This window comes from Coregonus lavaretus (genome assembly GCF_964263955.1).
Source record: "Coregonus lavaretus genome assembly, chromosome: 9".
Classification (NCBI taxonomy): Eukaryota; Metazoa; Chordata; class Actinopteri; order Salmoniformes; family Salmonidae; genus Coregonus; species Coregonus lavaretus.
The window spans coordinates 56,955,544-56,970,381 of record NC_139996.1 but is presented as its reverse complement, the minus strand read 5'-3'; the positions used below and the strand labels follow the sequence as shown (position 1 = coordinate 56,970,381).

General features: G+C 46.5%; 1 protein-coding gene across 1 annotated transcript in view; it reads right to left on the bottom strand.

The window, feature by feature from the left end:
• Positions 1-917, bottom strand: part of tmem86a (transmembrane protein 86A) — a 74,862-nt gene extending 73,945 nt beyond the window's left edge. Inside the window, exon 1 of the mRNA XM_084168395.1 lies at positions 816-917. Within this exon, the coding sequence (XP_084024521.1) occupies positions 816-836 (21 nt within the window). The 5' untranslated portion in view covers positions 837-917. The remainder of the gene's footprint in view (positions 1-815) is intronic.
• Between the last annotated feature and the right edge of the window lie 13,921 nt (positions 918-14,838).

The following is a 14,838-nucleotide window of genomic DNA, read 5'->3' as shown; positions in this document are numbered from 1 at the left end:
TGGAAAGTTGAGAGGCTCGGTAGAGTGGTGGAAAGGAAATCTATAGCAAAGCCACAACGTGACAGCTCTTCGGCGCATCCGGAGGGTACAGGAAAAAAACACAAAAAGCTCGGTCACATGATAGGTTTCGGTTTCATACTTTTGGAACAGTGTAGAAAGGACCAAGACAAAGAGAAATTCGAGACGAAGTCATGGACTTATTAGGCTATTTAAGTTTATGGTTAGAAAAATTATAATTTGCCTCCACAATCAAGGCAGGTTTGTTTTGAAGTGGTAGCTACTACAACTGATCATCACATCGTCAAAGAAATACCGCATAGCATCAATAGACCACCGCCAATGAATTGCATGGGCGTCTATCTGGTCTAGTATTAACGAAGCCCTTTAATGCATGCCGAGTTCTCTCAGCTCGTTGTATGGATCATTATCAACCTCTCTATTCCATAGAGTGAATAAGGAACATTTTGTGGGTGACAATCGCGAAATAAACACAGACATGCTTTCATGATCACGTGCTTTACTGTAGGCCTACTTACGGTAAACTCGGTCCTATGTCAGCCTGTGGTATTATAATGCTCGTCATTGGAGAGAAAAACGAAATAGACAGACAGGCCTATAGCCTACCCCTGTCACATTGACAAGCAAGACATCTAAAATCCCTATAGAGTTAACGAGCCTTCCTTTATCTCTAGTAGCCTAGGCATTCAAATCACCAATCAAACGCTGTGACACTGATAACAACGGAATATGTTCTTAACGGCACATTTTGATTTCAATGTCCATATTTCTACGTGACGTCAAAGAGCCAAACTCACCACTGTCACTGGCGAAACCATCTCTCAATCGATCACTGTAGTTAATATTCGCAAAGGAACTGGAGAGTGCTACACTGCGCTGCAGCCGTTTTCCGCACTGTACAGTTCACTAAAATTTCTGTAGTCTTTGTGATGCGTATTGTTTTGGTCCCTTTTCAGGGCAGACTGACGTAAGGGGAGGAGGCAAACCGACCATAATTGTGGGTGGAGAAAGAATCTTTAGGCACGGATAGGGTGTAGTTAAAATATCCGACCAATTAACAGACAGGAACAATGAAAGGGGCAAGGTTAAGAGAATAGAACGCCCCTTTTAATAAAGGTCTTTTGACTGCTGTTTACCTATCGAAGCAGATGGCCTGTATTTACATTTTGTCTAATGACACATTTCACTTTGTTACACTGTATCTCTGTACATTTACATTGTGGCAACATTGTTGCATTGTAGTCAATGATGTTGCATTGTAGACAATGTTGAACAACACACTAGTCATTCTGTCTCGTGCTGTGCATCCATTTATTTTTATTTTTTATACAGTCTTTGCTGCATTAGTAATCAAGTGGGAAGTGGGAATTTACCACCATGGCAGCGCCATTGAGACCATCTCCATTTTGAAGCAGTCAATTTTCTTTTTCTACTATTTCTATGAATTGGCAGACGAGCTGAAAGGGTGCATACTGCCAGCTAGTGTGTTGTTTGAACATGTATAAAGCCAATTGGTTGGTGATTTACTGCCACCTACAGTTATTCAATGTTTTCTCACGAGTATAATGAATTGGCTGATCCCCCTGATGACCGTATGGAATCATGTGATCCTTCCTTCACCCATAGGAAGGCTCACCCAGTTGACTACTTTATAATGGTGCAAGCCCTCAATGTCCATACCATAACGGTTTTATCCATTCTCTATCTAACTCTATGGTGGTCAATTCCCACTTCACACTTGGTTACTAACGCAGCATATTGGCACGTTCCTATGCCCAGACGTAGTTTACACATGCTAGATTTTATATGCTTGGATACAGTGGCGGCTCCTGAAAAAATTCTCAGGAGGGGCAATTTTTCTGATGATTTAGGTGACCTACACACATTTTAAAAAAGATATGTCCAGCAACAACATGAATACAGGGGCAGCATATAAGTCAATACCAGAAGCATTTATTGACTGATCTGGGGAGATGGATTCCAGTTTCTGTGACAGATTATAAATAATCTCTGATGCCTTTGTTATATTAGCTTTTGGTTGAATGTACTGTCGTAGTAAATATATAATGTTATAGCTTGGTCTGACTAAAATCTTGTGCATGACCCATTTTGTGTTGGGCGTTTGTTTTCAATCAATGCTGTTCCTATCCTATAACAATGGACAAAAGAGTCCTATCTTGTCAGCCTTGTCAGCAGGTGGCCAAGGACAACACCCACGCCATAGGTCTCTCAGTTCTTCCAACTCACGAGTTCTTGCTCTGAGGACACACACACACACACACACACACATCATCACTGATAACACACACACACATCATCACTGTTAAACACACACACACACACACACACATCATCACTGTTAAACACACACACACACACACATCATCACTGTTAAACACACACACACACACACACAAAAATCCCCTCTCTTTAGGCTGAACATTTGAAGACAGAGAACCCGACTCAGAGCCAATGCAACAGTGGAGGGGACCTCGCCCAACTCATCAGGACCAATCAGAAGATCAGAACTACTAGATTCAACCTACATCATTTATTGTATAAAATGTCAGCACACAATGTTTTCGGGGCTCTCTTCAGATAGCTCCCTAAGAGTTTGACGAACGAGTCCGTGCACGCGATTCCAGATATCTTTACCTCTGAATAAACTGCCTTTATTATACCATATCCACCCTGTCCAAAGTCTCTACTTGGTCTCAGTTCTCCAGTAAACTTGTGATTATCAACAGTACACAACGGTAACAAACAATTGGGGGAACTCACGGGGCAGATAGTAAGGTCACAGTGACACAGAAAGCAGTTCAATGTCGGGGCTCGGGGGTACAGAGTCGCTCTCTTACCAGGATCGATTTTCCCTGTGACTGTCAGATCGAGGTCCGCTCCGACCAGGGTGAAGCCGGCCGGCTCCACTTCTCTGTCCGGGACTCTGTCATCCAGCCAAGTCTCCCAGCTGTATTGGATTCCGCTGCCAGCAACGTTTTCATTATTTAGTCCGTTCGTAGCGGGTATGTACACGATCAACAAGATCAGTCCAAAACCCACCACTCGAAATCCATGGTTGGCAGAATGTTTGTAAACTAAGTGTACAAATTAAAAACATAAAATAACGCCACTAAGTGTACAAATTAAAAACATAAAATAACGCCACACTGCAGGTCGCAAAGAGACGCTGCTAGCCGCTATTTGCTTAGTTACGTTCATGGTTACGTCACGTATGACGAAAGCGCGTAAGTGCAAGCCCAAAGACACCCATAGAGAATGTATTGAAAGCTTTGAAATTTGAAAAAAATAGATTTTACATGACAGGCTATGAGAGACTTCTGGGCGATTTTCAACCTGACTGAAATCGCCCAAAAACGGGCGGGGCCATTTGAAGCACGACTTTAGCCTGATTTGACATTTAGTGGCAGTCAGATCAGATTACAACACTGATAACTACTGTTGCCGTGATATAATTGATTAGAAAAAAAATCCCTTCCTTTTCCCGTTTGGCAGTGCGTCGCCCATATCGCCCTATTGAACAGGCCGTCCCTGCTTGGATAGGTATTTGAAATATCACCCAACTACATCATATGTTAGCAATCTGGTGCCCGACGGGACAGTCGATGATGTGGCACCCAACCATTGATTGAGCAGGGGAACGTGAGGCCTGAGGCATCATCACTTGTCATCACGACAGAACTCGTGGGTGCCATCTATTTAGCTAGTCTGACTTTTAATAGCTAGCTACAGCTTTTGATGGTCAAATTAATACACTACTTGACTTGGCCAATGCAGTAGGCATTTATTACCTATGAGGCAGTTCTACTAACCTGAGCGGCGGTGCACCGGTCTATGGCCCATGACATTAATTGGCAAAAGCATGAGGGAGGAGCGCCCTTCACAAATCGCAGAGTAATCTGCACTGCTCGGTCATGTTGTCAACAAGGAAGCATGGTCCAGAAACATACAACATCTCTTTTCCATAAAATATATGTTTGAATTTTCAAAGTAGTTTTCATTGGGAGGGCAGATAAAGCATTTTTATCAAAAGCAATTACTTTAGCATGTGAAAACACAGAATCCTACAGCCCACTCATTACTCCATGTGCTTAATAGCCTAGGCTCAGAACCCGCCAAATTAAAATATACTTACGTTTTTTTGCGTAGAACTTCCTATTGGTCGATTCTGATACTTTCCAAGTGGGAAACTGAGCTCATTTTTCGACAATGATTTTCAAGTTGAAAATGTCAGAGTTTCCGAGTTCTGAGTTGTTGTGAATGCAGCAGTCACCAACTTTTCAGTACATGCTATTCGGAATCCTTGGGAGGTCCCTACCCCATTGAAGTTGACGTTAAAAATGGTTAAGGTTAGATAAGGCTTATGGTTATGGTAGGGGTTTAGGGGAGGGACGTCCCAAGGATTCTGGTTTACACAGATCCCAACTTTTCTGTGTAACGGAAATTGTGTTCTGAAACCGGATGACGGTGTTCATACACTAGCTAGCTAGCTACACAGCACCTATTAGAAGACAGCAAGAATAAGGCCGTGACCTCGGCAATTTGATTTCAAAATAAAAGTCACGCAATGAATATGGCAAAAAATTATACAAATGGCAACGGTCGAAATTCGTAAAATGTTATTAGGAAATGTTAGCTGAATTTTGTATAACAACATCAAAAAAGGAAAAAAGTTAAAAGCCTTGATAGCACAAATAATATTATAGCATTGATAATATTGTTAACAGCATAAAAGGGAAACTTCACCACATTATTTGTGGGTGTTTTTCCAGTCTCTCTACATAATTATGAGAGATGAGAGGGTATTTCAGACAAAATTATGCACTGAAGCTGCATTTTTCTTTTTTTCATTGGTTGATTGAGCCTGCTGTCTGATCTTAAAAGGACTGGAGTCATGTTTTGTAGCAATTATTGTGGCCTTTGTGTTTTGCAGATTGCACGATTATGCGAGTAGATACGGTTTTCCTTGTTCAATAAAGCCATTGGACTTGTCTCAATGATGTTCCTATCTGCCACGTTGACTCATTTTCCCTGGCTTTGTAAAGACTACAGAATGACGAGAGCCATAATTCCTTGTGCCCACCCTCGAACACAGGCTTTTCAAAACGGGGTGGTAACCAGTGTTGCCAACTAGCGACTTTGTCGCTATACTTAGCGAGTATTCAGACCCCTCTAGCGACACATTTTCAAAAAATCGAATAGCGACAAATCTAGCGACTTTTTCTGATGTTATTGGAGACTTTTGGAGACTCTGACGTGAAAGCACTTATCGTTCTTAATCTTCTCAACGAGCAGCGGGTGCTGCCGTGGGCCCCACCCCAGGCCCCACCCCCGAGCAGCGGGTGCTGCTGCCCCACCCCCGTCCCAAAGCACTCACAGGCGGCCCAGTCCTCGCGCAGCAGTCCCTCCCAGCTGCAGTCAGAGCAGGAGATGTTCACCCCTCCACGTCCAGACTGCAAATGAATCGCGCATGCGGGGAGCTGCCGCTGGCTGATCCCGCCCTGGCTTACATTCAGGACGGGATGTAAATGTAAAATGTTCTTTGTCTTAAATAAATCACTGCACAAAAATAAATCACTGCATTTGACACACAGCCTCAGTCACTTACTCACCTTGTCCACTGTGTGTGTGCCTCTCTGTGACATAATCTAAACATCTAGCTGGCTAGCTCATTATGTCTCTGTCTAAACTGTACACTCAAAAGTACAGAAAGGAGAGGGAATCAAACCCTGAATTCAAAGGCTGGTTGAAGCCGTATATTGGAGATGATACATGGGCATACTGCCTGTATTGTAAGGCTGATTTCTACGCCTGTCACGAGTGTCAGTGTAATGCGGTGGATTGAAGTCAGGCGCAGGACACAGAACTCAATGAAACGTACTTTACTGAACAAGTAAAGAATCCAAAATACAAAACACCTCCACACAGGGAGGAACAAACCCACTCACCAACGACACACGAAACGGAAAACAAACATGCACAAAACACATTGGGAGCCACCAGGTTAAATAGGGAAGGAGTAATCACTTAATGGGCAACAGGTGTGTAACAATCAGACAACAGGTGCAACATAGAAAATAGATCGGCAGTAGCTAGTATTTCGGTGAACGGCGAAACCTGCCCGAGCAAGGAGGAGGGGCAGCCTCGCAGAATCTGTGACAGTACCCCCCCATCGAGGATGTCCCTCCAAGGGACCCAGCACCGTTCCTCCGGACCGTACCCCTCCCACTCCACGAGATACTGCAGGCCTCCCACCCGACGCCTCAAATCCAAGATGGAACGGACGCCGGTGCCCCCTCGATGTCCAGTGGGAGCGGAGGAACCTCCCGTATCTCAGACTCCTGGAGTGGACCAGCTACCACCAGCCTGAGGAGAGACACATGGAACGAGGGGTTAATACGATAATCAGGAGGAAGCTGTAACCTATAACATACCTCATTCAATCTCCTCAGGACTTTGAATGGCCCCACAAACCGCCGACCCAGCTTCCGGCAGGGCAGGCGAAGGGGCAGGTTTCGGGTCGAGAGCCAGACCCGGTCCCCCAGTGCATACACCGGAGCCTCACTGCGGTGGCGGTCGGCGCTCGCCTTTTGCCGCCCGATGGCCCGTTGCAGGCGCACATGGGAAGCGTTCCAGGTCTCCTGCGAGTGCCGAAACCATTCATCCACCGCAGTTGTTTCAATCTGGCTCTGATGCCAAGGTGCCAGAACCGGCTGATAACCTAATACACACTGGAATGGAGTAAGGTTAGTGGAGGAGTGGCGGATTGAGTTTTGGGCCATTTCTGCCCATGGGAGGAAAACCGACCACTCCCCCCGCCGGTCCTGGCAATACGACCTCAGAAACCTACCCACCTCCTGGTTTACTCTCTCCACCTGCCCGTTGCTTTCGGGTTGAAACCCTGAGGTCAGGCTGACCGAGACTCCCAGACGTTCCATGAACGCCCTCCAGACTCTCGAGGTGAACTGGGAACCCCGATCAGACACTATATCCTCAGGTACCCCATAGTGCCGGAAGACGTGTGTAAATAGGGCCTCAGCAGTCTGTAGGGCCGTAGGGAGACCGGGCAGAGGAATGAGGCAGCAGGACTTAGAAAACCGATCCACAACGACCAGGATCGTGGTGTTCCCTTGTGAGGGGGGAAGATCTGTCACGAAGGCCACCGATAGGTGGGACCACGGTCATTGTGGAACGGGTAGGGGTTGTAATTTCTCTCTGGGCAGGTGTCTAGGCGCCTTACACTGGGCGCACACCGAACAGGAGGAAACATAAACCCTCACGTCCTTAGCTAAGGTGGGCCACCAGTACTTCCCACTAAGACAATGCACTGTCCGACCGATACCAGGATGACCAGAGGAGGGTGACGTGTGAGCCCAATAGATCAAACGATCGCGGACCTCCAGCGGAACGTACATACGACCCTCTGGACACTGGGGAGGAGTGGGTTCGTTACGCTACGCCCGCTCGATGTCCTCGTCCACCTCCCACACCACCGGTGCCACCAGACACGACGCCGGAAGTATGGGAGTGGGCTCCACGGAACTCTCCTCCGTGTCATACAGTCGGGACAGAGCATTTGCCTTAGCATTCTGGGAACCTGGCCTGTACGAAAGGGTGAAAACAAAATGGGCGAGAAACATGGACCACCTTGCCTGGTGAGGGTTTAATCTCCTCGCCGCCCGGATGTACTCCAGATTGCGGTGGTCAGTCAAAATGAGAAAAGGGTGTTTAGCCCCCTCAAGCCAATGTCTTCACGCTTTCAGGGCTTGGACCACAGCCAACAGCTCCTGGTCCCCCACATCATAGTTGCGCTCCGCCGGGCTGAGCTTCTTCGAAAAGAACGCACGGGGCGGAGCTTGGGTGGTGTGCCCGAGCGCTGGGAAAGTACAGCACCTATCCCAGCCTCCGACGCGTCCACCTCAACCGTGAAAGCCAAGGAGGGATCCGGATGAACAAGCGCTGGAGCCGAGGTAAACAGGTTTTTCAGATGACTGAATGCCCTGTCCGCCTCAGCTGACCACCGGTCCCCCCTTCAGCAATGAGGTAATGGGAGCTGCTACCTGACCAAAGCCCCGGATAAACCTATGGTAGTAATTGGAAAACCCTAAAAATCGCTGCACCTCCTTCACCGTGGTTGGAGTCGCTCAATTACGCACGGCCGAAATGCGGTCACTCTCCATCTTCACCGAAGACGTGGACAGGTGGTGCCCTAGGAAGGAGATGGACTCCTGGAAGAACAGGCATTTCTCCGCCTTTGTATACAGGTCATGCTTCAACAGTCGTCCAAGCACTTTACGCACCAGGGACACATGCTCGGCCCAGGTAGCGGAGTATATGAGAATGTCATCAATATACACCACTACAACCCTGACCGTGCAGATCCCTGAAAATCTCATCGACAAAGGATTGGAAGACTGATGGAGCATTCATCAACCCGTATGGCATGACGAGGTACTCATAGTGTCCTGAGGTAGTACTGAATGCCATCTTCCACTCATCTCCCTCCCGGATACGCACCAGGTTGTACGCGCTCCTGAGATCCAATTTCGTGAAGAAGCGCGCCCCGTGCAATGATTCCGTCATACAAGCTATCAGAGGTAATGGATAGCTGTACTTGATGGTGATCTGATTAAGACCACGGTAATCAATGCACGGGCGTAACCCACCATCCTTCTTCTTCACGAAAAAGAAACTAGAGGAAACAGGTGAAGTGGAAGGCCGAATGTATCCCTGTCTCAGAGATTCGGAGACATATGTTTCCATAGCCGCCTTCTCCTCCTGTGACAGAGGGTACACGTGACTCTGGGGAAGTGCAGCGCCTACCTGGAGATTTATCGCACAATCCCCCGGACGATGGGGTGGTAATTTAGTAGCCCTCTTTTTACTGAAGGCGAGAGCCAAATCAGCATACTCGGAAGGAATGTGCATTGTGGAGACCTGGTTTGGACTCTCCACCGTAGTAGCCCCTAAGGAAACCCCTACACACCTCCCTGAGCATTGACTGGACCATCCCTTGAGAGCCCTCTGTTGCCAGGAAATAGTGGGGTCATGTGTGGTTAACCAGGGAAGTCCCAACACCACAGGATACGAAGGATAATAAATCAGATATAGACTAATCATCTCCTCATGACCCCCCTGCATCCTCATTAAGAGGGGTGCTGTAACCTCCCTGATCAGGCCAGACCCTAACGGGCGACTATCTATCTAAGGCATGTACAGGGAAGGGCACATCAACACGAACAGTGGGAATCCCTAAACTAAGTGAATACTGATGATCAATGAAATTCCCAGCTGCGCCTGAATCTACCAGCAACTTATGCTGGGAATGAGGAGAAAAATCTGGGAAAACAACCTCTATACACAGCTGACCAACAGGGAACTCTGGGTGAGTCGGGTGCTTACTCACCTGAGATGTTCGACCAGTGCTCTTCCTACTGCCTTGACTCCCTGGGGACCCTCCCCAACACCGACCCGCAGTGTGTCCTCGGCGGCCACAGTTGGTGCAGGGGACGGCCCCTCTCCTGGTCTCCCTAAGCGCAGCACCTCCGAGCTCCATGGGGGTAGGGTCGGAGGTGCTGGGAGATCGAATGAATGAGCCCCGATCGGAACGTCCGCGGGTCTCCAACAGGTTATCCAGCCTGACGGACATCTCCACCAGTTGGTCCAGGTTGAGGTTGGTATCCCTGCAGGCCAGTTCCCGCCGAACGTGCTCCCTTAGGCTGCAACGATAGTAGTCGATCAGGGCCCTCTCATTTCATCCTGCGCTGGCTGCCAGAGTCCTGAATCTAGCGTGAAATCCTCGTAGCGGACAGATGTAGCATCAATTCCTCCCCACTCGGCGTTGGCCCACTCGAGCGCCTTCCCCGACAGACAGGAGATGAGGGCGTACACACTCTCGTATCCCGAGGGTGCCGGGTGAATGGTTGCCAGGTAGAGCTCTACCTGGAGAAGGAAACCCTGACACCCGGCTGGTGTACCGTCATATGCCCTCAGGAGCGAGAGCCGAATCCCACTGGACCCAGGTGGCGAAGGGGTGGACAGTGGTATGGGTGGTTGAGTGGTTGGAGAAGGTGTAGGGAATCCACCTCTCTCCCATCGGTCCATAGCATTCACCACCCTCTCCATAGCGGTGGCGAAGCCTGGATCATGCTCTCCTGTCGTTGAACTCGTTCCTCCATCGAACCGGGCTGACTGGCTGTACCTGCTGACTCCATCGTAGGTGTGCATGTTTCTGTCACGAGTGTCAGTGTAATGCGGTAGATTGAAGTCAGGCGCAGCACACAGAACTCAATGAAACGTACTTTACTGAACAAGTAAAGAATCCAAAATACAAAACACCTCCACACAGGGAGGAACAAACCCGCTCACCAATGACACACGAAACGGAAAACAAACACGCACAAAACACATTGGGAGCCACCGGGTTAAATAGGGAAGGAGTAATCACGTAATGGGCAACAGGTGTGTAACAATCAGACAACAGGTGCAACATAGAACATAGATCGGCAGTAGCTAGTATTCCAGTGACGACGAACGCCGAAGCCTGCCCGAGCAAGGAGGAGGGGCAGCCTCGGCAGAATCCGTGACAACGCCAAACTTAGTGATGTAAAAAACATACTCAAAAGGCAAAGCCTTATAACAGTTCCACCCAAAACAAGCTGCCATTTATGTTTAAAAATTTGACTCTGCAGAAAAGGCTGAGGCCACCATGGCATTAGCTATCGCTGAACACTGTTCCATGCTGGCATGTGATCACATTGGAGAAGCATGTAGAGCTGCTTTCTCAGACTCCACTGCTGCTACCCACTTCAAAATGCACAGGACAAAGTGCACAGAAATGATTACTTGTGTTCTAGCACCATACTTTCTGAAAAAGTTGGTCGCAGATGTGGGTGACCAGCGTTTCAGCCTCCTCCTCGTTGAGTCCACAGATGTAAGTGTTTCTAAGTACCTAGGGGTTGTGATAAGGTACTTTAGTGACACCAAGCAGACAATTGTGGTCCTCTGTAGCTCAGCTGGTTGAGCACGGCGCTTGTAACGCCAAGGTAGTGGGTTCGATCCCCGGGACCACCCATACACAAAAAAATATGTATGCACGCATGACTGTAAGTCGCTTTGGATAAAAGCGTCTGCTAAATGGCATATTATTATTATATTATTATTAATTGTATCAACATTTCTGGGGCTTGTTGAGTTGGAGGGAGGAGTGTTGTCTTAGAAAAGAGAAACTCCTGGGGATATGGACTGACAATGCCTCTGTTATGACGAGGATTAACAATGGGGTCCATAAAGTGCTGAAGGAGGAGTATGGCCTCAAAGATCTGGTTCTTATTCGCTGTGTGTGCCACTCTCTGCAGCTTGCTGTAAGTCATGCTTCCAATGACACCATCCCCCATAGTGTGGAGTACTTGGTACGAGAGACTTATAACTGGTTTTCAGTGTCTCCAAAGCGCAGGGAGGCCTACAAGGCCATATATGAGACCATCAACTGTGGGGAGAAACCTTTACTGATAACCAAGGTGTGTGCTACACGTTGGCTCACCATTGAACCTGCGGTTTCACGCATTTTGGACCAGTGGGAGGAGCTTAGGCTGCATTTCGCAGTCACCAAGTCCAGTGAACACTGCTACATGGCTGAGGTTTTATACTCCATGTACAGTGATCCTCAAAACATATTGTATCAGTGCTGGGTGAGGTACAGTTGGCCATCAAGGCTTTTGAGGGAGAGCAAGTAGATCCTCTTAAGCTACTTGACAGCTTGGTTAGCCTGATCAAGTCTGTGAGCAGCAGGGTGCTGAATCCACTGGCAAATGTTGATGTACTCAAAGGGCCAATAGATGGATACATCAGTCCCAAACCGTACCTTGGTTACCTTTTTGAGTCAAAGGCAGCTGAGCTCCACCTTGCGCCTGAGGATGAAAACAATGTCCGAAAGCGGTGAGTAGCCTTCACCATCTCCCTCATTAATGAGTTGAGAGTGAGACTGCCGGACAACATCGAAGCATTGCAGTACATGTCAGTTTTCAATGTGGAGGAAACATTGCCCTGGAGAAATAGAAAAAATAGCCAACCTCCTTGACTACTCCCCTGCAGAGATAGACAAGATTGTCCAGCAATGGTGTGCCATCCATCTTAGTAAATGGAATGAGACAAAAAACACACTGGGCTTATGGAGTGAGATTTGGAAGTTCAGGATGCAGCTGATATCAACCCGTTTCAAGAACATGGCTGCTGTGTCTGTATTGTCCTTGCCACACTCGAATGCTGAAGTCGAGAGAGTATTCAGCCAGATGAGTGTGGTAAAAAGCAAACTTAGAAATTGGATGTCCTTGCAGACCCTTAACTCCATCCTGTACATTCGATATGGACTGAAGCTGTCTGGTGAGGCTTGCTATGAGCACCAGCTGCCTGATAATGTTTTGCAGCTTTTTGGCACATCAGCTGCTTACTCATTTAAGTCAGCTCCCTCAGTTGCTGAACATGCCATAGAGAGCCTTGACCAAAATGACAATGACCCACTCTTTCTGTGAGCCAGCACAGCCAGTGTGTGTGTGGAGGGGGGTCTGAAAAACAACAACAATAAACCTGAATTAGGGCCAGACTTGTTACCATCATTTTCTCACATTGCCATTGACAGTTTTTTCTATTGTCTCTTTTTGGTCTATTTAGATTGTTAATGTAGATTGTATACAACATTTTTTACAAATATTATGGTTAAAAATGTTCATGTTTTACTGTGACTTGTTGTAGGCTCCTAAGTGGACCATAAGGTTAAAAACCAAACCAAACTTAAGAAAACTAAACTAAAAAAATTAAACATAAAAAATGTAAAACGAAGTAACTCCGCCAGAGTGTCTCTTTTGGGTCACTTTTGCCGGTCCCAAGCCCAGATAAAGGAGGAGGGTTGGAATTGTGACATAAAAAAAAACAAGAATCGACAGAAGAAAGTTAATTTGTAGTTCTAAACATATTTAGGGTGTTTGTTACTCACTTTTTGTCTCTCCCACGACGTTATTCCTCTCTCCTACAGCGTCCATCACAATTACATGCACATGGCCAATTATGCAAATTAGGTGATTACGTCATTTAGCGACTTCTAGCGAATTTTAGGACAGCCAATAGCTACTTTCCTTACTGAGGAGTTGGCAACACTGGTGGTAACCATACTAGTTTATTGGTTCAATGTCTATCCAAGAAGAGCTGGATGACAAACATTTTAAAAATGTGATTTTACATAGGTATATACAGCCCTATTTATTCGAGCAAAAACACTGAAGAGGAGTTGAGACAGCGAGGAAAAATTATTGCGAGACCAGCAAGCAGCGGCGGCAGCCTAGACCAGCTGGACCAGCACTCAGGAGGGTAAATGACAAATGAGTAAGTTGTTTTGCTGTCGGTAGCTAGCTAGCAATATAATCTCTCTTTTAACCGAGGCAGTGTTGTTCAGTACAGTACCATTTGGTGATCGATTCAGCCATAATAGGGCTTGCAAGAACCACTACAAGCCAAGTTTAGCTAGCTTTAGTCTAACGTTATAACTAGCTAACTAGCCTCAGTGCTTCTCATTATGAGCAAAACTGGATAAATGTTTTGATGATAATGGCAGAGAGTAAAGGAATTACTTTGGCTTGATGACTCATATTAGTCTTGGAGTAACTATACCTGTGTGTTGTAGCTACAGTGGCTTGCGAAAGTATTCACCACCCTTGGCATTTTTCCTATTTTGTTGCCTTACAACCTGGAATCAAAATATATTTTTTGGGGGGTTGTATCATTTGATTTACACAACATGCCTACGACTTTGAAGATGCAAAATACTTTTTTTGTGAAACAAACAAATAATAAGACAAAAAAACTGAACTTGAGCGAGCATAACTATTCACACTATTCTTCCTTGCTGAGCGGCTGTAGAATCTGAACATTCCAGAACTTGGCTCTGCTTGCGGAAACATCTGGAAAGCATTAATATAGGGGCCCCCTAAAACAGAGGAGAGTTTGCTATGTGAAGGTCAGGGATTGGTCTATCAAAAACCACCCATCTTATGTTACATAGGATATAAATACCATGTTTCAACAAAGGACGGGGAGAATAATCATTTTTAGATTGGGTTATTTGTTCTCCGGATTTCTGCAGAAGTCTGTAAATTGATGCTGAAAATCTTTGATATAATAAACCATTATAATCAGAGTTCAGTGTCCGCGGATTTATTGTCAACACAGCATATCAGCATCATTGTCTCGACACCACATTAAATGGCGACGAGGATTTTTGGGACGTGTTGCGTCTCTTCAGCGTTCCATTCATGGGCTACGAAGTGACTCCCGCTCAAGAGGCCGGCAGATAAGGTGAGCTTTCTCACAACTTTGGGCGCTGGTCGGTTCGTGTGGCTGTGTGTGTGCATTGAGGAGATGTACTGTCAAAGAACATGTGTGTGCGCTTTGCTGTTATTTGCTGTGTGATGACAATCCATTCTAAATTTCTAAATTTGTTTGCGTTGAAAACAATGCAAACAGGGGGGAGTGTCTATAGGAATTGATAACACTGGGCACAGGGATATTTGGCTTGAATAAATTTAAAGGAGTGTCCAGGAATAGAATGAAGGAATAAGGGCAGGAAAGAAGGAAAAAGTATACTATTAGGACGTCGCTGATTTAAGGAAGCCCTCAAACAAGGCGATCATTAAGATGGGCCATAAATCCTAGGAATGTCACTAGGTTGACTTTCGGGTCAGTTCTGGGAACTGGAGATTGTGGAATATACATTCAATTGCATGTTACCTCTCGGAATATAGTTGACGAAGT